This window comes from Anas platyrhynchos, chromosome 2 (assembly GCF_047663525.1).
Source record: "Anas platyrhynchos isolate ZD024472 breed Pekin duck chromosome 2, IASCAAS_PekinDuck_T2T, whole genome shotgun sequence".
Taxonomy (NCBI): domain Eukaryota; kingdom Metazoa; phylum Chordata; class Aves; order Anseriformes; family Anatidae; genus Anas; species Anas platyrhynchos.
In genome coordinates, this window is record NC_092588.1 from 202,497 (window position 1) to 229,007 (window position 26,511).

Genomic DNA, 26,511 nt, shown 5'->3' on the forward strand with positions numbered 1-26,511 from the left:
GAGGGGCACTGCACCTCATGGACAAAGCACCATGAGGTTTCCCTTGGTTATTTGCTAGAAGCATGAGTCACTTCAACATCACAGGACAGACCAAACCTGTTTGGAAATGGGCAAACGGGCACTCATAAAAGGAGAGAAGATAGAGGATTTGAGACACCTGGATTTACACCTTGCCTGTGCCACTGACCGTGGAAGAGTAGAAGCAGCTGAGTCCAGGAAAGAAACTTTTAAAAAGGTTGCCTTTCAACAAGAATAATGCTTAGAGGTGCTCAGATAGCATATTCAGTACAGCAGCAAGCTGTACCTGGGAGAGCACGCTCTTGCCCAACAAGTCCTGCTAGCACTGCCACCCCCAATAGCACAGTGCTCCTACCTTGGCCCTCCCCTCCTTTCTGAGGAACAGAGCATACTCACTTTCCAATGTCGTTAGGGAGGCTCTGCAAGGACACATCATTCAGGGCCAAATGGCCCAGGCTCCGCAACTGTGTGAAACCCTCAGGAAGTCTGTGAAAACATGACAGAATAAAGCGCCATCAATTCTGCATGCAAAATCAGTGCTGAACTCACTCAAATCCCCCAAAAGCCAGTCTTATTCCAATTGGTATAAACAGGTACAAATGAGACAGGCAGGAACCAATTCTGATCCCAGCTCCTGACCCAGGATATGCACCATTTCCAAGACACAAAACTCCTTGCAACAAAGTCACTTCATGTCCAATTATGCACACTGCTCTCTGTAGTATTTAAGCACGAGCCACAGACTAAGCTACACCATGCAATCATTTAAACCTGGAAGGAGGAAGGGCTACCAAGAAATCCAAATACCCAGTAAGGCATACTGCTGCAGAGGACACTGCTGAATTCCCCAGGACCAAGTAGTACAATCACAACAGCTCCAAAGTACAATAGAGCAGGGAGAGACCCACAAAGCAGAGAAATCCTTCTTTCCTGATGAATTCTGGGCCACAAAAAGACTGACAAATATCTTGTAGGGTAAGAAATGCTCCTCATTCCTGTGGCATGGGGATTCTCAAACACTGAAAAGCTTCTCCCATTCTGACAGTGTTTGGCACCACAAGAGGGAAGCAGAGTTAAATCTATTTAAAGGGTGACAGGCAGCACTTGCCCAGGAGCACAAGAGCAGCAGGCACCTGGCATCAGGCTGGCATCTCCAGGGACCCTTGCAGACAATACATAAGACATCAGTGCCTTAAAATATAGCTCACTGAGGCAGAGAAGCCACACTTAAATTCCCAGATCATTATGCGTTAAGAGCTTTAGAGAGAGAATACTAGAGAAGGCAGAGCCCTGCTCCCAGACATAGTTCTGGGCATTGTGTTACCATGGAAACTGACCAAACAGGTTCAAAGCATGGCCACCCTAGGTTGTAAGCGACAGAGAGCAAAAAGGACTGAGAGAGCAAAGGATAGCATGCAAGGCTTTCTGTACTCCTCCATAACACAACCCGTCTCCATCCGTTCTGTTTTGTGCAGCATGGTGAAGGAGTAGGGAAAGAGTAAGAAACTTAATGCAAGAGGACAGAAGTCTCACACCAGTGTCATCAGTATGAATGAAGCCTCCTAAGTCCAAACCAAAGGCCCTGCAGAAGAGAGAGGCCACGCCAACTTTCCCCTATGCTGAGTGTTCCACGTGTCAGGAGAGCAGACAGCAGGAGGTCTTGGCAAAAGCAGGGTGATACTAGGCCTTAACTTCAAGGGAAAACAATTACAAGATGAAGACCAGAGAAAGCTAGGCAGGATGAGGAACTTCAACTCTCATTCTCAGCTGTACAAAAAAGCTGCATACACCTTCCCTACCTGGAGAGGGGATTCCCACTGAAGTCTGCGATCTCCAAGGATTTGCAGAATTTGATGCTTTCAGGAATTTCTGGAATGTCTGTGGAAAAAAAAAAAAAAAAAAAAAAGAGGCTTGAGGAGAATCCATCATGTGGAAAATGGGACACCAGGTACTGGTGGCAGCCTGAGACACAGTAAAACACACAAATTTTCACAGCTCCGGACCCACGACAGATCACTCTGCAGGACTGTGAACTGTTCTGACTCTCAGCACAGAAATGCACACAGCAGTGCAGTATGCAAAGAAGCAAGACTGTGGGGCATCTATTCCCCCACTGAGCTCTGACCTTACCGTTACGGGAGATGTCCAGTTCCACCAGCTGCATGAAGTTGGCAACCTCAGGGGGAAGTCTCTGTATTTCATTGTCACTCAGGCCCAGTTTGCGCAGGTTCAGAAGCCTGAAGAAAGGCTAGGACAGGAAGAGAACAAAACTGGGTCAGCAGCAGTTCTGTGGAAAACGTGTTGTCTCACCTCAGGGCAAGCATCCATCCTTGGAGACAAATGCCATCTCTTCTCAACCTCCCTCCTGCTGAGGGCCCCAAAGTGCAGTCATTGCACAGATGAGAACCCCAGTTAAGGTCTACAAGAGACAAGGGTGAAACCCGTAATGAGTTTAGCTTAATGATTTATTTAATATCTCTATTATCCCACTGCCCTTCTCCTTCCTGTGTAGGATGCAAAATGAACAGGTACCTTAGGAAACACAGAACACCCGTCCTAGGCATTCACATACTCCCATCATGGGGAAGTCACAATAAAGGAGCTCACAAACAGACCCAACGATGTTTATGAATATAGTTCAGAGAAGCCAACAAAGGAGAAACATAAGAGGACATTCAGACTGAATCCTGTCCCTGCTGTCATAAACATTCCTGCTGTACAGTACAGCTTGTCAAGACATCAGTCTCGGTTTCCTACAACAGGGAAAACATTTGTGCCACTTGTACTAGAAAAGGAGTGAGCAAACTATCTGTAGGGCCCAAGTAACCAAGAATCAGAGAAGGAAAGCAAATTCCTTTCTAGAAACATCAGTCATAGAAATGTTGGGTCAAAGGGACCTCTAGAGGTGTGCTAGTCCAGTAACGTTCAATTTCTTCACACCTACTCTTGTCCTCAGAAGTGAATTACATTACCTATAAGAAGTAAATTAGAACTTTCATCCATCATCCTCTTTTAGACATAAACAGCCTCTCAGTATGTTTACCAAACATAACATACTATAATTATTAGCTTGACAAATCTTGCAGCTGCTTCTAGCTATTGTTGGACATAGGATATAGGACAGGATGGAAACCAAGGCTGTGGCGTTTGCTGTATTTCCTGGATTGTTTTAGAATGGCTGGGAATAACAAACAAACATTATTAACCTGATGCAGAAAGAGACAGTTTCAAGATGTTTACCCATAACCTACAAATAGATCAAGGCAGAGACTGTTACACGTGTAATAACACCGAAGCAAGACTCTGATTATGTGTTTGGGTTCTGCCACATCACAGATGAGTACTCTAAGATATCTCTAACAGCTTTTGAGTTTTAGATGACCAAACCTTAAGAGGTAACAACTCAACCCACGATGAAAAAGAGAATTGAAAAGAAGCTTGGTAAAAACTCATGTCTATGAAGTGACAAGGACAAGCCACTTCTAATCCACGTAATCACCTTGTCTGTGCTAAACCAGAGGCAGAAATGGAGTTACACTAAGCAAGAGAAAATGCAATCTCGAGCTTATTTGCAGATCAGACAACAGGTTCAGAGTCAAGGCTGCCTCACTGAGAAGGACCAAACAAGAATTTGAGGTCTTCCTCAGTTACCTTTCCAGTAATCCATCTGTATAAAAGGTTGCTGAAACAGACTTGCCCCAGGAACAGCTAAGGGGATATTGAAATTCATTCAGTTTGGGGTGGGAGGGCACCCTCAGCTATCACTCATAACACTGCAAAACACAAGAACACAAGCCAGACAAGGGATGGGGAAGGAAGTAAAGGTGATGCAAAACGTGACTGTGAAAAGATACACAGACAACGAAGAGAGCTGCTCACCCCACCAGACGGGCTAACGAGTTGTATGCACCTGATTTTTCTCAAAAAAAGCTTCTGTGCTGTAGACCCACGCCTCTGCAGTTTCCCACAGAGGTGTCTCAGCCAGGAAGTGCTGCTGGGTGCGTGTGCAGTGCGAGGACTGCCCAACACAGCCACAGCTACACCGAGCTCGTCAGGCTTCCACATCACCCCCCCCCACAGACAGCAAGAAACACGGGCTGAACAGCACCGGAGCTGGATCCTGTACTGCTTTAGGACATCGGGAGCATGAAAAGCTTTATCAGGAGAAGAGTAAATTCGGTCTGATTTTGAGCAGCAGGAGCTCTTTTTAATTCAGTTTATCTAATGTAAAATCAGTTTAAGAAAAAAGGAAGTAGGTGAAAGTCTAAATGACAGCAAAGCCTCAAGCCAGAGCAGGACATTGAGAGACTTGATTTGCTATTGTTTCTTAGATCCTTCTCCTAATTTTAGAATGTAAGGAAATTCCAGGCAAGACATTGTGTTGACCTGCTAGAGTCTGCAAGTTGGAAAATAACAAAGGGAACGGAACATCTATAGTCCAAACTTCTAGTGCTTCTGGCTACAGATTTTAAACAGTCTCAAATTAGATGTGCAGACTTTAAAAAAAATAGAATTTACTAAATAAAATCATGCTATACGTTGCACTGCAAGATAAATGGGAAGTATTTATTGACACAGGGATTTAAAAATAGTCATCTGTGGAGGGAACTGCTAGCTGTGAACGACTTCTCTTTCGCCTACAGTTATGTGACTTTCTTAGCTAGGCCATCAAAAAAAAGCACTTGTTAAAAAAAAAAAAAACACTTCTTTGGCACAGCAGTTGTATCCATGCAGTTTATCACAATCTAACAAAACAAACTGCTTAACAGGCATTTTACTAGCATAGCTATGTTACTGAAAATAATCAGAACCTACATGCACACAGACGTGCTTTGGAGGCTAAGTGCAGACCAAGCCTCAGCGTTAGGCTGCTGTGACAATCTCGATTCTTCACATTCAATTAACTTCACTCCTGGAAGTCATCTACTAAACACGACACTGCAAGATACCTTGTTTCGTATTTTGTTTTACACCTATTAAACAACGTGGTTTTTTTCCTGACACAGCCTTTTTTTTTTTTTTTGGTGACCAAATAAACTCAAAACTTCACAGTACTGACAGACCATTATCAGGTATGTGCAGAAATTTCCATTCAGTAAACACCAGAACATCAGAGTAGTACATCCCACTCCTTAGACGTCAGTTAAGCTGGACTTAAAAATAAATAAATAAATAAAATAAAATAAATAGATAGATAGATAGATAGATAGATAGATGTGACAAAAATTCAAATTAGTTAGAAGTTATCAGGGGAAATCACAAAAGACAGGTGTAGAATTAGTGTTCTTGTGCGAGAATTAAGATTTTTTATTTGCAAGAGAAGAAAGTTCAACAGGACCCAAGTGACCTGCCATGCCCAGTCTGACCAGAAAGAACCTGTTTTTAATTCTGTTAGGTAACAGCTACTTAGTCCTCACTGTTAACCCCTTACCAACAGGACTGTGTCAGTGAAATGCTGGCAGCTGAAACACAGACGCACCAGGTCTGTATTTTCCCTTTACAGACTGCTTTGTTCAACACTGTTTTCACTAACAGCACAAGGAGTTTTGCCAGGACAGCTTATCGGTGATTCCGTAACTGGTGTAGTACAGACTGAGGTGTCATTACAGTAAAAATGCCTCAGCAGATAGATGAGCACCGCTGAAACACGCTGGTTGTTCAGCTGCTGTTCAGAGGGGAGTCTTTCTGCAGGAGGAAACAAAAGCGCGCTTCCCATTTACAGTAGCAAGGTTTTTAGGAAAAAACCTATCAAGTAGTCAAGTTTGCTCTTATCTCTGCTAAGACTGTAAATTTAGTATGATGTAATGCGTGACAACATGAGGTAATCAAGAACTGAGAAGACTGCAAACACTAGATCTAGCATGATGCATGCAATTTTCATTTCACTGTTCTGGAAACTGGATACTTCAACTTGTAACTCCAACAGCCAGATTTACAAAATGTGACCGCACAACAGAATCACTTGTGACACTGGAAGAACAAATTAATTGTAAGATTGTTACTGGAACTAAGAGTGAAAGCCAAAGCAAATGTCTCTTTGGAGACCAGTAATTATCCCTTTTTCTAATCACTGTTAATCATGTTTCACACAGCTGGGAAAAAAATCACAGATTTAGCACCATACAGTATGTCTCTATTGAGATGAAACACACAACTTCGAGATTTTCTGAGCACCAAAACACACGCATACACACACACACAGAAAAACCACCAAAGCTGCATGACTTAGATCCTTCCAACTAGAGCGATATAATAATAAAACCACAAGTCTGGAGAGAAAAAAACGAATGACAAACTTTCACAGTTTACTAGCAAACCAGAAGCCCAAAGACCACAGAGAGCAAACATGGATTAGTGAAACTAGACTCTGATGCAGAGGAATTCAGCCAGCTCAGAGTACGATGGAGATTATGACATATAAAAAAGAGGCTCAACACAAAGATGTGAGGGTATAAATTATATATTAATACATTAACAGTGTAGCTGGGTAGGAGGAAAGGCTTTTGTGAATCAGAATATATTACATTTTGTTGTCAAAGTAAGTGAACGACTACAGGATGCCTAAGATAGAAAGCAACTACAAAATTGTCTTGCAAATACAATTCAGGTGGCATAAATTCTTAGAATATCCAGAGCAGTGCAACTACAATATAACAGACTGGAAATACATAAGCCATTGCTCTCATTAATGTACTGATAGGCTGAAAATTAGTGAAAAGTATAAAGAGCCTCTAAAGCACTTTAAGATGAAAGATAAATAACTTCAGTGCTCAAAATTATAACATTGCATAAAATACAGAAAAATGTGAAATGCAGGCTCTGCAGCATGTTTTCAGCAGTGACATCCTAATTCAGGATCCCCTCTAAAGACAAAATCAGGCAAATACTTGAAAAGTCACCCAAGTTTATCTATGATTATGAAATAAAATTTGATTACTTCAATCGCTTACAAAACAAGACAAACTAGATCCATGGGTTTTTCAGTCCAAATGGACAATGAAGCAATATCCCCTTAATCCCTTGTACCTCACAGACCTTTATCACAAAATCATGAAATAATTCAGGTTGGAAGGAACCTTGGGAGGTCTCTAGTCCAATCCCTTGCTCCAAGGGTCAACTATGAAGTTGGACCAGGTAGCTCAGGCCTTTGTCTAGTCAAGTCTTCAAAACCTCCAATGATGGAGGATCAAAAAATTCTCTAGGCCCGTGCACCTGCCTCTTTATTATCCTCACTGAACATCCTTGTACCAGCCAGAACCTCCTAGTCCAACAATACCCCATGCCTCTTCTACTCCTGCCAGGGACCACTGGACTCCATCACCTCGATAACCCACCTCCCTGTACGCACTGGCAGGCTTTATGAAGTCCCTTCAGAGCAGTCTTCTCCAGGCTGAAGAAGTCCCTTTGGCCTATCCTACCACAGCAAGTGCTTCAGCCCCTGCACACCTTACCGAGCCCTCTGCCCCTCACACCAATTTGTCCACGCTGTTCTTGCATTGCGGGCTCCAAACTGGAAAAACGGACACGTTATCAAGGTGTGCTCTGCAGAGGGAACAATCACTTCTCCAGTCTCCGGGTGAGCTCCTAGTCATACACCCAGGAGGGTGGCCTGCTGGCCTTCTTCAATGCCAGGGCATTCTGCCAGACCCTACAAGGAGATGAACTCTAAACATGGGGACAAATTATGGAAACTGAACACCTCTGAGCACAACATCCAAAAGGAGGTGATCAAGTACGACATGCAAAGAACATTGTCAATGGTAGTACGTGCAACGTGAGGTCAAAATCACAGGCCTATTTGCATAACCAAAGAAAAAGCCTCAAGCTCAACCCGCCTCCCCCCTCCACCCCCCCTTTTTTTTTTTCTACTGGGAAAAGGGAAAGAAGCATTAGCTTCAAACTGAAATATTACCAACAGCCATCCTGACCACAGAACACTCATCTTCAACAGTTAGGTCAGTCCTACTCAAAGAACATTTCCAAACAGCATATTGTGGTTTTACTCAAGAGAAACAACAACAGGCTCTAACCACGTAAGAAAACAAGAAACATTGGTAGCAGCAAATACTGGACCCATTTGGCAGATTCACCTTTGGCTTCTGCTGAGGAACTAAAAAAATCTATATATTGAAAAAGTACTGAGCTTCACATACAGATGCTAAGGACCAAAGATCCAGAACTTGTTTCTTGCTCATAACGTGAGCAAGACCACGTTTGGTGCCGACCAAAACGAAGAGAGGGAGATGCCTAAATACTGAGACAGAAGTTTGACAGTCCCCTATTTCCCTCCCACACTTGAGGAACACTGACAGTCCCACTTCCAAACTAGCTGCCTCAGCCTTCTCCTGTTCTGCAAGAGAAGGAATGGAGCTTGTCACCCCTTCCTTCACACACAACCTCTATCAATCAGCTAGAGGCAGAAATCCCACTGCCTATGGATACTAGCAGAGAGCTTCCAGGAAAAATAGGCAGCACAGTAAGCTTCTAGACACGCAGTATCTGCCAAACTGCAAAAGAGCACATAGCAAGGTCAGTAAGGGAAGGAGGCAGATTTTCAAACACAGTAGTTCTCTCAAAAAGGCTATTTGTGTCACTGGGGCAGGCCCAGCAGAATCATAGAATGGTTGCAGTTGGAAGGGATCTCTCAAGATTGGCTTATCCAACCCTTGCTCAAGGCAGGCTCAACTACAGCAGGTTTCCCAGGGCTGTGTCCCATTTTGTTTTGGGAATCTCCAAGGATGGCCATTTTGCAAACTCAGTGGGCAACATGTTTCAGTATTCAACAGTGCTTTCAGTTAAAAGAGGAGAAAAAAAAAAAAAAAAAAAAAAAAAAAAAACGTGTTTCAATCTGTTTAAACTGAATTTCCTCTATTTCACTCTTTGCCCATCACCTCTTTGTCCTGTTACTGGACACTACTGAAAAGTCTAGCTCCATCTCCTTCACTCCCTGACAGGTTATATACATTTGTAAATTTCCTCTCAGCCTTCTATCCTCCAGGGTGAAGAGTCTCAATTCTCTCAGCTTTTCCCTGTATCACAGATGTTCCAGTCCTTTAACCTTAACCATCTTTGTGCCCATGGATGGACACAATCTTGTCCATCCATGTATTTTCTGCACTGGGGAGACCCACTCTGACACTGTCCTCCAGATATGCTTTCACCAGCGCTGAGCAGAGCAGAAGAACCACTTCTAGTGACCTGCTGTCAATGCTCTTCCTATCTGTGGATCAACTTCTTGTCCATCAGGACCCCCGGTATTTCCGCAAAGCTTCTTTTGGTGGTCATTTCCTTGACTGTAACGGTGTGTGAGATTATTCCTCCCTGCATGCAGAACTTGGCATCTGCCTTTGTTGAACTGCATGAGACTCCTGTCGGCCCATTTTTCTAGCTGTCACGTTCCCTCTGAATGGCAACACAGCCATCAAGTACATGCAAAGTCACACACAACACATATATACACAGCTAAATCCTAAAAAAGCCCTTATAAACTATTGCTTGTCTACAAGAGGTCCTAGAAAATGTCTGAGGCTCCCTCCTCCTCTCTGCAATTAGCATACCTCCACTAAGTTGTGTTTCTTCAGTTTGCTGAAACGGCTTACTTTTCTGAACTTTAATCCTGCCTCTGTCTACTTTCATATCCACAAAGCTCCCAACACTACTACTGAGGCTGTGGCAAAGCCCCAGGACATGAACAAAAGGTTAATGGAGCTACTGGGTTAGCTTGGAGAACCACAGTATTCAGATAGTGACGCTGGCAATTTGGACGCCACCACCAAGGGCTTCCTTTCTGCTGAAGTGTAACGCTTAGCAGAGCCATGCCTCCTTTCTCTGCTCACTTAGCCAGATCTAGAGGTGGAAAATTAAGAAAAGGAGAAAGAATAATGAATGAATGGATCAGAACAAACCCTTGGAAACACTACTCAACTACGCCATTTCCCAGCAACAACAAAATCCTGAGGCCAGACCTGGAAAGCCAACCATTCCCCAAACAGGACTAATGGCCAAAGAGCCAGCCCCGCTCGGCAGGGGACAGTCCCCTCAGTCCCCTCTCCTGCACAGCAGTGCTGCGTGACCCCAGCCACCACAGCTGCCTGTGCAGGAGAGGCTCAGGGGAACTGGCCCCCTGCTTCGGCAGGAAGGGTTTCAGCACAGGAATGACCAAGGCAGCGCGGAAATAAGTGGCAGGGCCAGGGACACCGACATACCCAAAGCCACCACGCACCTTGTGCTGACTGGCAATGCCTGCCACAGAGGGTAACTGAGTGCACCCTCACTAAGTTTGCAGATGACACCAAGCTGGGGGGAAGTGTGGATCTGCTGGAGGGTAGGAAGGCCCTGCAGAGGGACCTGGACAGGACGGGTCGATGGGCAGAGGCCATGGGATGAGGTTCAACATGGCTAAGTGCCGGTTCCTGCACTTTGGTCACAACAACCCCATGCAATGCTACATGTGGCTGGAAAGCTGTGCAGAGGAAAAGGACCTGGAGGTGTTGGTTAACGCTCACCTGAACACGAGCCTGCAGTGTGCCCAGGTGGCCAAGGAGGCCAACGGCATCCTGGCTTGTATCAGGAACAGTGCAGCCAGCAGGACCAGGGAGGTGATCGGTCCCCTGTGCTCAGCTCTGATGAGGCCACACCTCGGGTGCTGTGTTCAGCTTTGGGCACTTCAGTACCAGAAGGACATCGAGGCCCTGGAACGTGTCCAGAGAAGGGCTATGAAGCTGGTGAAGGGCCTGGAGCACAAGTCCTGCGAGGAGCGGCTGAGGGCACTGGGGTTGTTTACCCTGGAGAAGAGGAGGCTCAGAGGAGACCTCATTGCTCTCTACAACTACCTGAAAGGAAGGTGTGAGGAGCTGGGGGTCAGCCTCTTCTTGCAGATAACCAGCGATAGGCCTAGAGGGAATGGCCTCAAGTTGTGCCAGGGGAGGTTTAGGTTGGAAATTAGGAGAAATTTCTTCTCAGAAAGAGCAGTCGGGTATTGGGACGGGTTGCCCAGGGAGGTGGTGGGGTCACCGTCACTGGGGGTGTTTAGGGAAAGGTTGGACGTGGTGCTTGGGGACATGGTCTAGCGTGTGACATTGGTGGTAGTGGGACAGTTGCACTAGATGTTCTTGGAGGTCTTTTCCAACCTTAATGATTCTACGATTCTGTGATCCAGCCTGTGGCACCTGCAGCCAAGGCCAGCGCCCTGTGCCTACCCCACAACTCGTATGATAGAAAAATGAGCCCATACGCCCCACACCTCCCACCCCACATGCAGAAAGGTACGTTTTCACAGCCAAGCAAGCAGAGAAAACCTCTTTGGTGCTGAAGCACCCAAGGGATCATGAAAATACCCAGTACTTCAGATGCAGTCTGCTCCCCCCTTCCAGGTCTGCCTGAGGCCTGGGTTGGTTTCTGAACTCTTTTCTGAACCTTTGTTTTCTTGAGGGTACAGAATAAAGAGCTTCCAGCCTCTCTGCGGCAGAGCCCCAGCTCTCCACTCGACTGCTGCTAATGCAAGGAGACCCCTTTGTGTTCCCCATACTGACACTAACACAGAGACAGGCACGAAGCCGTCCACGTCTGCACAGTCATGTTTCCGTGTCACAACCCAAACACCGGTCCTGCCAAGGGCACTGTGCCTGCCTGGGGACGGGGACCAGGACACAGGCGCCTTTGTTCCCGGTGTCACCTTGCTGCTCTCCTCTGATGGCCAGCCTCACGCTCCTGCCTGTGCCTGCAGGAGAGCCATCCCCATGGCTGCATGTCCCGGCTCCTCTCCCATTTTCTCACAAGAAGTAGCAGGCTGCTCGTGGGGGCTGCCTCAGTGCCAGGACGCCCCCTGCACACAGCAGACAAGAGGATGCAGGCAATTTGTCTCCTCAGCCAAGCACGCTTTAAGCGGACTTCAACAAAGTGCTTTAGAAAGATGCAGCGTTTCTCAAGCTCAGCAGCACTTAGGGGCAGCCAGGTGCATGCCAGAGGAAGAGGAGTCAGACACCCAGCTCATATAGCCACAGAGCCACAATGATCTGACACACAGGCCAATGGTTTTGAAATAAGGCAGTGACAACTTATATATCCAGAGACTTATATATCTAGAGGAACTGGGTCCGCGCTGTAAATATGCCGTTCACACCAGAATTGCCCCAAACCTTCTTGCTTCTGCAGTTAAAACTATTAGGGTGTTCCTAGGTTCAGGTGCCCAAACAGCAGGACTCAGACATCTCCCCGTTTCCTCAAAAACAACCTGTGACCCACAGGCTGCCTCAGACACAAAGGCCCAGAGCCACAGAGCTGTTTGGGTTGGGCGATTTTGCTGCAAGGAGTGAGCAAGCCAACAGCTCCTGGGTAACTGCTGCGCTGTGGGGTTTCCCTGCTGGAGGGAAGGAAGGAACGCCATCCAGAGGGACCTTGACAGGCTCGAGAGGTGGACCTGTGCGAACCTCATGAGGTTCAACAAGGCCAAGCGCAAGGTCCTGCATCTGAGCCAGGGCAATTCCAAGCACAAATACAGGCTGGGTGAAGAATGGATTCAGAGCAGCCCTGAGGAGAAGGACCTGGAGGTGCTGGTGGATGAGAAGCTCAACATGAGCCAGCAATGTACACTTGCAGCCCAGAAAACCAACCATATCCTAGGCTACATCAAATGCAGGTCTAGGGAAGTGATACTCCCTGCTACTCTGCTCTCATGAGACCTCGCCTAGAGTACTGTGTTCAGCGCTGGGATCCTCAGCATAAGAAGGACACAGAAGTATTAGAATGAGTCCAGAGGAGGGCCACAAAGATGATCAAAGGGCTGGAACACCTCTCCTACAAAGACAGGCTGAGGGAGTTGGGGTTGTTCAGCCTGGAGAAGACCTTATAACAACCTTCTAATACGTAAAGGGGGCTACAGGAAAGCTGGAGAGGGACTCTGTCGGAGTGGAGCGGCAGGACAAGGAATAATGGCTTTAAACTAGAAGAAGGCAGAATTACATTAGATATAAGGAAGAAATTCTTTACTCAGAGGCTGTTGAGGCAGTGGAACAGGTTGCCTAGGGAAGTTGTGGATGGATGCCCCATCCCTATAAGTGCTCAAGGCCATGTCGGATGGGGCAACCTGGTCTAGTGGGAAGTGTCACTGCCCATGACAGGGGGGGTTAGAATTAGATGATCTTCAAGGTTTCTTCCAACCAAAACCATTCTATGATTCTATGACCTTATTACTCTTAGAAGAATTTCAAGTCCGGCTGTCAAACCCTGCTGGTACAGTCCCACTGCCTTCAGCAGGACAGCACATGTCTAATTAAAGGCAGGATCGACTGTGTAGCAGGAAAATAATTGCAATGTTCCTGGTGATTCATGAGCAAGACCAGGGCCTGGTTTCCCATGCTTTCTATGCTATCATGGGCTGGGGTCACAGGAACACCACCAGAACACAGAGGACTCAGCCACTGTAGGCAGGAGGTGTCATCACTGAAATACAGCAGCTTGAGCAGCTCCTCAAATTTTTTGCAGCAAAACCAGGCCACATATTTGAGCCTTATGCTTCATTCACATTGTCCTGCTTAACATGGGCTTTACATCTAAAGCATTATCTGTGGAGGCAGCAAGAGACTGTTGGGCACTCCATGGCCAAGATGGCAGCACGCTGGAGCACGTGTCGGATCTAGCACTAGAAGTGTTAACAGAACTGGGGTTCCTCCTCTTACGTCTGTGATAAAAGAGAGATGGTCTTTGATGACTGTACCAGTGGGATTGCCTTTGGGAAGCCTGCTGTATAGGAGAGATTCACGGAGAGCTGGGAGTAAAAAAGAACACAAAGCAAAGCACTTCAGAGTTGCTCGGCTTTAAGGTTGAACTCAGTCCTTCAAAATCACTGTGCTCAAAGCCAACTCCTGACAGGTGAGGCCAAAGAACCAGGAAGACTTCTATCCCATAGCTGACCAATGCAGGCAGGACATCAGCCCCAGGACTGTGCAGCTCTCCCGGCAGAGCAGGGGTCAGCCCACTTGGAAGACCCAAGCACCCCCAGGCAGCACTAAGTTTCACCACCAGAGCAGTACATTCCAGAGAGACCTTTCCCTACCCTGAGAGAAACGATCCAAGCAATATATATTGCCAAAACGGCTTGAAACAAGGAAAAGAATCATTCCCATCTGAAACATAGTGAGGTTTATGGACTTAACAGAGCAGAGGTCAAAAACATGATCATCACCACTGAGAGATCCAAACACCTGCAGCTTGGAGCTTCAGTGGAGAGGCCGCACCCCACCCTTACAGGGAAGCCCTGATGCCAAGGGGAAGGCATCAGTGCCACCACTCAGGTATACCCTGACACCAGGACATTCCTCAGAGATCCCTGTGGCATTGGCAGGTTACTCTTTTGGACCCACCTGAACGAGCAAGACTACAGGCAGTGGATATGCATCCATCTGCCATCCCAAACAAGGGATCCTCCCCAATAGCCACTCCAATTATAGCGCTGTTCCATTCTCCACTCTTTCGCCAAACTAGCTTTAGCCTCTTCTGACCACAAGCAGATAATCACCAACACCCAAAAGGCAGCAACTCAGCAGAGTTCCAAGGAGAAGCAGCCGATCCTCTGCAACAGCCAAACACCAGCCACACGAGCCTTTGGCCAGGCTCACATTTGCAGCCAGTCCCCCACGGAGAGGTCACCGTTCCCTAGGGCTTCAGCAAGGGCAGCAACGGGCTGTCCTCCCCCCCCAGCCCCCATACACGAGATGGGGCCGTTCCCCACCCTCCCACCCCAGGCAGAACACAACACGGAGACACTGGTGTGCAGCACAGGAGACCCATGCACAGGGCCCTGGCTCCTCCTGGCTCACAGGGCAGGACAGCAGGCAGCAGCTCCGCGTGCCCCCGCACATACCAGAGCTGGAGAGACCCACGCACAGGCAGGCTGCTCCCTGGCCGCAGCCACGCAGCCCTCCGTAATGCAGACCGGCCGGATTTCCGACTATTTAACCCCGCGTATCAGGCCCTGAGGAATGCATTTCAAATATATAAAAGTACTTAAGCATCGGGGACACATTCCAGCTAAGACAAAGCAAGCTGTCTCTGAGCCAAAGGCGCACCAGCTGCTTCATCCCAGGCATTTAATCGGGGACTGAGGAATGCAGCCCCCTCAGGGGCAGAATGCAGCAACTGTTCGACTGCAAACACCGAGAATGCCCAAGCATTTAATGCAGAAGCAAAGTGAAATCTCTGGTCCAAACGAAATGACAAACTAATTCAGGGCTGCAGAAAGGAAATCCCCAAGCCAGAATTAGATCACCACAATTAACGCTTTGCTCTTGCAGAGCTGTGGGGGTTTTCACTGGCTGCAGCAATTCATGGTCTTAGAGTGCATCTCAAAGGAAGAAGCAACACCATACAAACCCATAAGCAGAGGGGCCCTGCTGAAACCAGAGCACAAGCAGCCTCTACCCTGAGTCCTGTACAGGAGGGCTGGAAGAATGCCACCAACACACCCTGGTTCCCCAGTGACATCTCCCACCGAAATCCTGCAGAAACATTCATCTGGAAAGATCTACCGAGATCACTTCGTGGGACAGGACTCTGGCGACACATGAAGCAGCAAAACATAACACACCCCAAGTACTATCCAAAGACCTGTCCCTTATCAATTCTACCTTTTATCTGTTCCCACCCACTCCTTTCCCAGAATGCCAGCCTCCCAGGAGTGGCCTTTTTCAGTCTCCATCACTCCAGGCTTACAAAGGGACCCAATGTACCCACCTAGTTCTCTTCTAAACCATCTTCTGACCAAAGAAAGGTCAGGTAGCAATTATAACAAAAAAAAAAAAAAAAGAAAAAAAATACTTATCTGTAACGCCACAAATGTTAGCAAAGGAGAAGAATGTCAAGAGTTGAACAATTACCTGTTCCGATTATTTCAAGTGGGAACGTATTTTCTTGAGGCAGAAATCATATCACCCTGTACATTTACACAACAGACCTCTCCATCACCGGTAGTGACTTTGAGATGCACGATAAACAACGACAGTCCAAAAAAAAAAAAAAAGCCAGAACAAACAAACAAAACCACGAATAATACTAATTTATAATGGAATACTAACTCTAATACTGAAACCGAGAAACTGAGACGAGGCAGACAACATCAAGTTTATGAATTGGTACAGAGCAGGGTATTCAGAGTATAGTAAATTCTAACCTTGGTGTTCATGAAGTGCATTTCGTGGACTGAAAGTGTTTTTAAGAAGAGTTAAATGCCCCTATGTGGAAGGAGACAGCAGGAGATTCTCAGACACAGAAGACAAAAACAATTCCTCTGAACAGGAAGCGCACAAATAGGAAGGTGCCAAGGTAGCTCTCTGGGGATCAGCTCAGACACAGCGCATTAAATACCTCGAGCTAGGAATGGACGAAGGCGGAGCCTGAAGCCACAACGGACCTTGCAATGCAAGAGCTCTGCAGGCCACCACATCCCTCTGCCACAGCACACACCACGTCTCACGATCCACCACAATCTTTCATCACTGTGCCCTGCCTCATTCAACCTGCTGTCAGGCAGACAGTGAAGCAATGTTATGAAATCAAGTGCCCAAAGACTGGAGGAAAGCAAACGCCACTCCTATCTTCTAGAAGGGCAATGAGGACAACCTGAAGAACTACATGCTGGTCAGCCTCACCTCGATCCCTGGGAAGGCGATGGAGCAGTTCATCCTGGAAACTATTTCTATGCACATGAGGGAGAAGAAAATCAACAGGAGCAGTCAGCACAGACTCACCAAGGGGAAGTCACACCTGACCAACATGATAAGCTTCTACAATGACACGACCAGCCAGACGGATGGCAGGGAGATCATCGTGCCCAAAACTCCCTCATGGAGATGCTGCTGATGTACGGGCTGGATGAGCAGACAGCAAGGTGGGTAGAAAACTGGTTGAACTGAACAGTCGGGCTCAGAAGGTGGTCAGTGGTGCAAAGTCTAGTTGGAGGCCTGTAAGGCACAGCAGTACCCCAAGGGTTAATACTGAGTCCAGTCCTATTTAACATCTTCATTAATGATCTGGACAATGGGACAGAGAGCACCCTCAGTAAGCTGGCATGAAACTGGGGGCAGTGGTGGACACACCACAGGACTGTGCAGCCACCCAGAAGGACCCTGACAGGCTGGAGAGGTGGCCTGACAAGGGTCTCAAAAGGTCCTGTGCCAGGGGAGGAAGAGCCCCGGGCACAGGGCATGTTGGGGGCCACCCGCCTGGGAAACAGCTTGGCAGAAAAGACCCTGGAGCCAGCAGCGTGCCCTTGTCACTAAGAGACTGAGGGTATCCTTGGCTGCATTACGCAAAGCATTGCCAGCAGGTCAAGGAAGGTGATCCTGCCCCTCTCCACAGCACTGCTGAGGTCACTTCTGGAGGGCTGGCTCCAGTTCGGGGCTTCCCAGTACAAGAGAGAAATGGGCATACCGGACAGAGTCCAGCAAAGGCCTACAAACGTGAGGAAGCAGCACCTCTCCTGTGAGGAGAGCCTGAGAGAGCTGAGACTGCTGAGCCTGGAGAAGACAAGGCTCAGAGGAATCTTACCAATGTCTACAAACACCTGAAGGGACGGTGCAGAGGATGGAGCCATGCTCTTGTCAGCTGTGCCTGGTGGCCTGCACAACAGACAATGGGCACAAACTGGACCAGAAGACATTCCCCCTGGTTGTCAAGAAACATTTTGTTGTGTGGGTCACAGAGCACTGGCACAGGCTGCCCAGACAGGCTCACCCCGTGGAGATCTTCAAAACCCAGCCGGACATGGTCCTGGGCAACCTGCTCTAGGTGGCCCTGATTAATTGGGGAATGGACCGGATGACCTCCAGAGGTCCCTTCCAACCTCACCCATTCTGTGATTCTGTGAAACTCAGGAGTTTCATGGACCTAAAGAGGTTCACCTAGTCCTGCCTTTAGCCGTAAGCATCAGTGAGACACCCCCCAAATTATTCCTGGCAGATGCTCAGAAAATAGTCAAAGGGAATAAAGAGAGATCTTACATGCAAGCAGATCAGGTAACGATCAAACGATCCGCAGGGCCACTGTGATGCTGAATTTATTCTTTAGAGGCCTGGACCAGGAGCAAGGGAAGGTGAACCTATGCTAGGAGTTGTCGCTGAGGAATAAGAAAAAATCTCAAAGGTGCAAATGCAGCCGATGTACCCAAAGGTATGGAAGACATTACTGACATTATACAGAGACATATCTAGAAGTCTACACAATACCAAGATGAGCAGAACCCAAAGGAGAGCCTGAGTAGGTATTTCCATTAATGACCTCACTTCATTGTACAAAGCCGATGAAAAAGAAAATTTGGTAAGAAGAAGCCCTGTTTAGGCCACAGCACCAAAATCTTCATGAACCCTTTGCTTCACTGAACCTCATCTCCCAGTGCGTCTTTTTACCCCACTGTTACACTCCTTTGAACTGAGCTCCTTTGGAGATCCACACAGGGCAACACACCTATACACTGTGCAAAAAGAAAGCCGACCACACACCTTGCAGCTCACTGAGAAATGACAATGGTCAATTCTTATTTGTAGGCCATAGAACACAGAATTACTTCCTTCTTCCTCTTTCCTGTTCTCTTGTTTGCATCTCCAAGAGTTGTATTGGCTCTTTTTTCCATAACTGAGCTTATTCTCAGCTATTAACGCTCCAGCACAAGTCCTAACCCCAGGACCTTACCTGGTGACTAGTCACCATCCAGGATTTGCAGGTTACTGCAAATTGCAGGTTAGAAGGTTACTGTACAGAGAGGGAAGGATAAGGGTGAAAAGGCCTGCAGTATTTCAACTTCTGGGCAGCAGCACATCCAGAATATCTGGCTTTTGGAAAATAAAACCACATCCATTTGTACACATTAACTCATATGGCTCCTGAAAGGCATTGAGAAGCATGCCAACTCTGTGCACAGGTCTCGTAACAATCAAGTGAAACCAGTTTCTTGGCTAGTTTTGTTAAGCAAATGCAGCTTGCCGTTTTGACAAAGCCTGTGATGCAGAGCATTCACATGCAGGAAAAGAGAAGGTGCCCGGCGCATTCAGCCCTCGCTGGGCACCCAAGCATGCTGAGTCTCGTTATGGCAGGGTGAAACACTGAGGAGGCCAGTCACTGGTGATTCATGGCTCCCCGACTTTCTCAGGGAAGGGCTATTAGCATGCAGAGATTAAAAAGAACAGCTTCACTCCTCCGTGGAAGTAAATAAAAGCCGAGATCCTCCTTGCAAGCCCCAGATGCCAGGAAATTAAAAGCTGCTCTTAATTAGGCTTGCAACGCCCCACCTTGTCTTGGGAAAGTGACAAATACCACTCTCGGGTTTCACCCTGCTCAGAGCAGCAGGATCCCAGGCCTGGGACAAAGGACACCGATGCTGCTGCCCCGGGCTAACTGCAGCCAAACAGGAGGAACCGCTGAAACCCGGAGTGCTTCTACCAGCTTGGAAGTTGCCCTGCCATGATGCAAATAGCAACAAGCCAGAACAGGAAGGAATCTGCAGCAGACCTACAAGGCCTCCCTTCTCTCCTTGGAGTTCTAGCCAGGCATCCCTCTCCTCTGTTGTTCAGTGCAAGATGAAAACACCTCGCTGGACAGCTGGGGGGAAGTCTTCTGCACTGGACCCACTTTATCACAGGAGTTTGGGTAAGGAAAAAGCAAAGGAACAGAACTGCACCCCCTCAGTTATACATTCCTTCAGCACCATTACTATTCAAAAACTTGGTATCAAACCTAGCTCTATTATTTCCTCCTTTTTCCCCCACTCTTCGTATGAGCCTTGCCTGCCCCACCCGAACTCACTTTGCTCCCTGCCAGGTATCCTTCCAGCAAAAGGTCTGCAGCGCCCTGCGGCCAACACTGCCTGGATGTCTCCTCCCTGCCCCACATCAACTTGCTCACTATTTTCAGTTCCTTCTCAGCTCCACCTCCTCCTCCTCCCACACACTCCAGGTCCTACAATCTCTGCTCCACCCAGGTTTCTTCCGACATCTCCCTTTTGCCTTCCCGTACTCCAACCCGAGCACTCCTCAGAAAACACACCAGGAGTCTGGACGCCTCCTGACTATGATCTGCTCCGTCCACCGCCTCCACGTTCCTCCGCTGAACGCCAGGCTACCTTCATTCCTTTCTGGTGAGACCTGCACCTCTGAACTGCTCTCACAAACAGTGGGCTGTGCGAGTCAGGTGCCTCTTGTAGCTCTAATCTAGCGACCTAGCAAGCTGCACTCTTGAAAACCACGTCCCTAGCTGAAGGACTTCATCCTGCTGCTGTGAGGTGCTCACGGTCCTGCAGAAATCACTTTATACAAGCGAGGCAGGGAACAGGTCAGCACAGCGCAAGGCACGTTGTCCTCCAGAACTCAGGCACCCCAGTGAAGAGTGCAGAGAACTTATCAAATAAAATTCACCACTTTCCATTAAACCATGCTGTATCACCCTGGCAGCAAATCCCTGCAACAAGGCAGCAGATGTTCCCAACACAGATTTAATCTATCACTTCAAATAACCAGAGTTCAGTCACCATAATGAAAAATCCGTACTCAAAACAAGAAAGATTCCACGTGGGACAAATAAAAAAGGAGCAAGAGCAGACAGATGACTATTCAGCACTGCAGAAAGGAGAGAAACAAGCAGTCACTTCTACAACTTGGAAGAAAGAGTTCAGGAAAGTGTGGTGTCATTAAGAAATGCCAGGAGGCAGACAGATCATCTAATCAGATCAAAAGCGAAACAGTAGCAGGAAAGGGACCTGGGAAGTTCTGGAACACACGAAAATGATGCCACAGAAGGATCAAGACATTGCCAGTGTTTCTGGACTCCAGATTAAACGGAATAAAAATAATTAAGAGTATGTCGGACAGAGATGGCCTGGTAAGGGGATAAGGTAAGTAAGAAAACCCACAGAGGAGGGGTCAGATAAATTCAAACATTTTAAAAGGAAGTTATTTGTTAACTGTAAAACAGAAGGACCTTTTCAAAAGTCAGCCTCCCCTCCATTCTTTTGCTTAGGCCGCCTCCACACAGATGCCTTCCCCAAAAATCCTTCCTGTGCTTGTTCTGGTCAAGTTTGCTTTAGAGCCCGTGTGCTCTCTCTCATTCACATTCTTCCAACTCACCTCCATTTGCTGCTCTCCTCTCCCTCCCGTACACACACCTCAGTATTCCTCTAAAACCGTTCCCCCAAGGAACGGACACGTGCAGCTCTACTCTGTGAAACCAGCACGTTTTTCTTTCCCTGTATCTTCCTCCATGGTATGCACAAATCCTCCTCCCCACATCTCTCTCCCACAAAAGACACATCTTTCCGTGAAGCGTCTCACCTGGAAGGGACCCTCCCCACCCCAACCAAAGACCCCTCTGATTGCTGTCCCTGAGGGAAACGTGTGCCCAGAGCACGCACTGCTGTCCTCTCTTCCCCTGGTGAAAGGGCAATTTACTTTCAACTTTCATCCACCTCACCTAACACGCAGATTCTCACCCCTCTATTAGATCCATGTCCATGACCACACAGTCCACAGCAGTAATACCGCTTAATAACACCCTTCCTGCATGTGATTTGTGTTGGGAATGACACCTGGACCTAAAAAGCGCAGCTCTGAACTGCAGAAAACACGCGGACATACTGGGTCATGCCTCAGGCGAGTCTGACCTCGCAGCCTTGTTCTACCAAAGACCATCAACTTCATCTGGACCACCCAACCATCCACGTCACCAGCTGCAGGAAACGTGGTAGGGGTGGCTGCAAAGGGAAAACCTTTAGGACCTATTTCTGCTTGCTCTTCCTGACACGTCTCCAGGACACAGCATATCTCAGCAGCATCCACCAGCTCCTTTGCTTTATTCAAGAGTGGCCAGCACTTAGAGGTACTACGCTCACTGCCCCAGCTGTGTGTATTTGACCCTCACCCTGCTTGTGAGGGAGAGGGCGTTTAGATTTTGCTAGAGATGGCTGGTGGCTCTCACTGCTGGAGAAAGCCCATAGCTGCTGCAGACAGTATTCAATACAGAAGAGTGTGACTACATGAAGTCCAAAACAGTACTTCCAGGTCTCTCCCAGGATACGCAGCACAAGCCACTTCTCAGTCAAACATGAGGGCTTTGTATTTATTCATTTTTGGTTGTCTTCTCTTTCAGGAGCCCATGTAAACTGAGCATCCATTATGTCATCTGACAAGTAATTCCACACGTCAGCTTAACTACAACGTGCATGAAAAATTACAGAATCACAGAATTTCTAGGTTGGAAGAGACCTCAAGATCATCGAGTCCAACCTTAACACTAACAGTCCCCACTAGACCATATCCCTAAGCTCCACATCTAAACGTCTTTTGAAGACTTCCAGGGATGGTGACTCCACCACCTCCCTGGGCAGCCTGTTCCAGTGCCTAACAACCCTTTCAGTAAAAATTGTTTCTGAACTGAGCCCTTTTTGGTTTCAGTTAATGCCCTCGGTCCTTGGGCTGCAAGAACCAGTGGTCAGTTGCTCCCTGTTCAATCCCTGCAGGCCATTTGTGGTACTCCAGACATCTACCATCTGACGGAGGAGTGGCACTATCTTTTTCAGACCAAGGAGACCTCACAAACTTTTCTTTGCCTTGTGTGAAAGCTGTTGCATACCCCCTCTATCAAGCCTTCTGTTCCCTATTCTCTGTATCCCTTATGACTTTACCACACCTCTTTTGAGATTGGAGGACCAGAAGCACCATTCGTGATCATATAATCTTATTTTTCTCTTCTCTATTGCTTTTTCTAATAATCCCTCACCAGAAAACTCTGGAAACTGGGGACAACTCCATCACCAGAAATGGAACCCACGATCCTGGGACGGATCACAACAAGGACTCTGATGGTCCAAAGCAGAACAGTACAAGTAGTAGGAGTGACAGCAGGAAGGAGATGGTGGTTAGGACAGACACACAGCACCTGCTTTCAAAGATATCTGATCACTGACCAAATAAAGAGGCAGTATAAAATTTGCATTTGTTGTCCAAAAGATGCTTTTCAAAAGCTAACATAAAAGAAAACACAGTATCTTCGGCTTATGTAGAAGTCTAACCAGTTTCTACATAAACACAAAGTAAGACTCTGAGTATTCAGAGGGATAAGGAGGAGTTGCGCAGTGTGAGGATCGGCAGGTTCATTGCAGATGTGATGCAATTCGCCTCCTCTGCAAAAGAGACTGATACTCATTCATAAGTCCGAACCTGCCTGTAACACAAATTTTCCAGTAGTTTGAGAAAGGTCCCCACCTAAATTGTACAATGATCCCCAGACACATGACGGAAGAAAGCTGACAGAAGGATCATACTAGTGTCACTATAACTGAAAAGCAGGGGTTGTTTTTTTTCCAGATTCTTTTTTCCCTAAAATTTACATCAATAAGAAAAACATGAGTAGTTTAACAAGAAACTTTAAAACAAAGAATAATTACCTTCTTAATGTTTTTAATAAAAAGGTAGCTTAGACCATATTTACTCCGATGAGCACCTATCCAAATGTGCTACAGTGAAATACTTTTTCCAGCACAAAACTTTTTTTAACTGAAAAGTTTGTTAAGTATCACTAACTAATGGTGGGAAGCAGTCACAGCAGCAAGCCTGCTGGAGTTCAAGAAGCATTTGAACAACACTTCAGACATCGTTTGGTTTATGGGTGCTCCTGTATGAAGCTAGGAATTGGACTCAATGATCCTTGTGGGTCCCTTCCAACTTTGGATACTCCATAATTTTTACAGTTTTTGTACAATTTTGACAGGGAATACATGGAAAAACTTCCTCTATAACACCTGATAGCTCAGTAATGTTTAAAGGTGCTCTCCTTCCTGAGAGGCAAGCACACGCACAGGTTCAAATTCCAGTTCTTGTTTGCAGTATTCTATGCTTCAGAGTAACCAGCAGAACAGGAACGCCATCGTTTCTGCTGTGGTTGAATGGTACTGTAAGGAAAAAATAAAGGCTCTGTCTTGTGAAAGCAAACCCTTTAGGAGTCAGAGGTGTCTGGGTCAAGCCTGCAGCTGTCTGCACAGCAGATCTCCCACCCTCTACTACAGAAGAATCACACTGGCATGGTGTGTACAAAGCATGTATCACCAGCATTACCTGCACAGAGTGCACTGAGGCTAAACAGAACAGTGGAAGAAGGTACAAGCGCAGGCTTAAGTCCCGGACAATAAGAATAAAATGCTTCTCCGATACCAGTCCCGGCTTACAGGCTAAAACAGAGCTTTTCCATTCACACCGTGCCTCTCCTAGCAGCCAGCACGGCTCGCGGGACCCCCGGCAGGCCGCCCCTCCGCAGGGCAGCCTCGCTCCCTTCCCCGGCACCCACCGCCCGCCGGACCCGGCGCGGCCCACGCGGGGCTCCCGCTGCGAGCGGCGGCGCTGCGCCCACCTTCCCCCGGGAGCACGGCGGAGGGGCCGGGAGGAGGCCGGGGGGGGGCCGGGGGAGGCCGCGGTGCCTGCGGGGCGAGCGGGCAGCGGGACGCGGCGCGGCCCCTGAGGAGGCCGCTCCCGGGAGCGGAGCGGGGCAGGGCCGGGCCGGGCAGGGCCGGGCCGGGCAGGGCTGGGCCGGGCAGGGCAGGCCGGGGCCGGCCGCGGGGTCTCCTCGCCGGGCCGGGGCAGCGCCCGCCCGCCCGCAGGGCCGGGGCCGACCCAGGGGAGAAGCCCCGGGGCCCCCCCCGAGCAGCGCGGCGGGACGGGAGCGGCCGAGCCGCCACCAGGCTCCGCCCGGTCCCCGGCGGGGAGGCAGGGGGGCGACGCGCGGGCCGGGCCGGGGGCAGCGCCCGGAGCTCGGGGGGCCGGGGCCGGGGCCCGCGGCTGCGCGCTCGGCCGGGCCGCGGCCTCACCTTGGGCAGCTCGCGGAGCTGGTTGGCGTCCAGCAGCAGCTCCTCCAGCGAGCGGCTGTAGCGGTAGATCTCCTCGGGCACGGCCTGCAGCGAGCAGTGCCGCCGGTCCAGCGCCTCCACGTGCCGGTTGCAGCGCCAGAGCGGCGGCATGCAGCGCAGCATCGCGCCGGGGCTCGGCCGCGATCGGCTTCGGCGCGTCAGGGGCGGGCCCGGCCGGGAGCGGCCGCGCCGGGAAGGGGCCGCCCGAGGGAGGGCCCGGATGTGCGGCGGGGCGGGCGCCGCGCTAGGGCCGGGCCGCAAGCCCCGGAACCCCCCCGGTGCCGCCTCCGCGCCGCCCCCCGGCTCGGGCCTGGCCGCCGCGCTCGGGCCCCGCCGCTCCCGCCCGGGCCCGCTCCGCGCCCGGGGCCGCGCCGCCCCCCGCGAGCGGCCCTGGGAAACCGAGGCCGCGGCCGCCGCCGCTCCCGCCCTGCCCCGCGCCGCCCGCCCCGGCCCGGCCCCGGCCCCGCCCGCCCCTGCGCCGCCCCCGGGCCGGGCCGCTCAGCGCAGGGGGGGGCTGGGGGGGGGGAGCGGAGGTTTCGCGGGGCCGGTACCGAGCGGGGCCCGGGGGAGGTGGGCGCGGGGCCGCTGCTCCGGCCTCAGCGCCGGGCGGTTGCAGGAGCCGGCTCCGAAAGCAGCGGCAGCGGCGATCCGCAGCCCCTGGGAGCAGAACGAGACCGGGACTCCTGGCGGCCAGCCTCCGGCCTGGGCTGCTCCGTAGGCACACCCCGGGAGCCGAAGGGAAGCAACCCGCGTTATCCAGGGAGGCTCCAGGTTAGCCGGGACCACTCGCTAGAACTGGGTGCACTTCTGGGCTGCTCCTGGGCATCGAGTTCATAACGTGTGAAAGGATTTGGAAAGCGTGGTGGAGGAGAAGAAGAAAAATACAGCTTACATCAGCTTACATGCCCTTGTGTAAAGCAGTACGGTGCACCAACGTCTGATGCTCCTTGCCCTTGACAAGTTACAGTGAGGCATACAACGGCAATCAGAAATAGGATTTTTGTTTTTTATGAAGAGAGCTCAAACAATGCCTCCACATAGAAATACATGAGGCAAGGGAGCACAACAGAAGTCTGTAAAGCCCAAGTACTCTGAAAGAAACAACAGCAATGATCATCTCCTCCCACCCCCAGAAAGAAGCATAATCGGCCGAGTAGGTACTTGCAGACACCTGAAACGCATAGGTTCTGGTCACTTACAGCTCAAGGAAAAAAAACTTGACATTGTGTCTATTCAGACTAAATCCATCAGAATAAATGATTTTTTTTAAAGAAGGGGATTATATTCATCTAGCCTACTGAAACTCTAATAGCAATACATCATATGATTTATCCTCCCTAACGAGGGGAAAAACAAAAAAAACAAAAACAGTTAAGCTTAATGAAAATGTTAATACAAGAGCAGGCATGAAACTAATTCTTAATGCTATGTTTCCAACTTCGACAAGTTGGGAAAATCATCTGTAAATCTCAGCATTCAAGATCAAAAGCTTTGTACATCTTCCCTATGCTAACTTCATTTTGATACTACTCTCAAGGACCCTGTTTTAAGGGGTCATAACATCAAGGCACAACAAAAACACTGCAAGGGCTTTGAGCAACAGAAGCCATTTAACAGCA

General features: G+C 48.8%; 1 protein-coding gene across 36 annotated transcripts in view; it reads right to left on the reverse strand.

The window, feature by feature from the left end:
- The window catches only part of SCRIB (scribble planar cell polarity protein), a 114,520-nt gene extending 89,306 nt beyond the window's left edge, over nucleotides 1-25,214 (reverse strand). For 35 of the 36 annotated variants that reach the window (XM_072034137.1, XM_038175230.2, XM_038175263.2 and 32 more), the window contains exons 1-4: nucleotides 24,854-25,214; nucleotides 2,149-2,266; nucleotides 1,818-1,896; nucleotides 415-504 (exon numbers count right to left, since the gene is read on the reverse strand). In XM_072034137.1, the coding sequence (XP_071890238.1) occupies nucleotides 415-504; nucleotides 1,818-1,896; nucleotides 2,149-2,266; nucleotides 24,854-25,015 (449 nt within the window). In that variant the 5' untranslated portion in view covers nucleotides 25,016-25,214. Of the gene's footprint in view, nucleotides 1-414; nucleotides 505-1,817; nucleotides 1,897-2,148; nucleotides 2,267-16,183; nucleotides 16,220-24,853 lie in introns of those variants that run through there. The other variant, XM_072034136.1, reaches the window with a different exon arrangement.
- Between the last annotated feature and the right edge of the window lie 1,297 nt (nucleotides 25,215-26,511).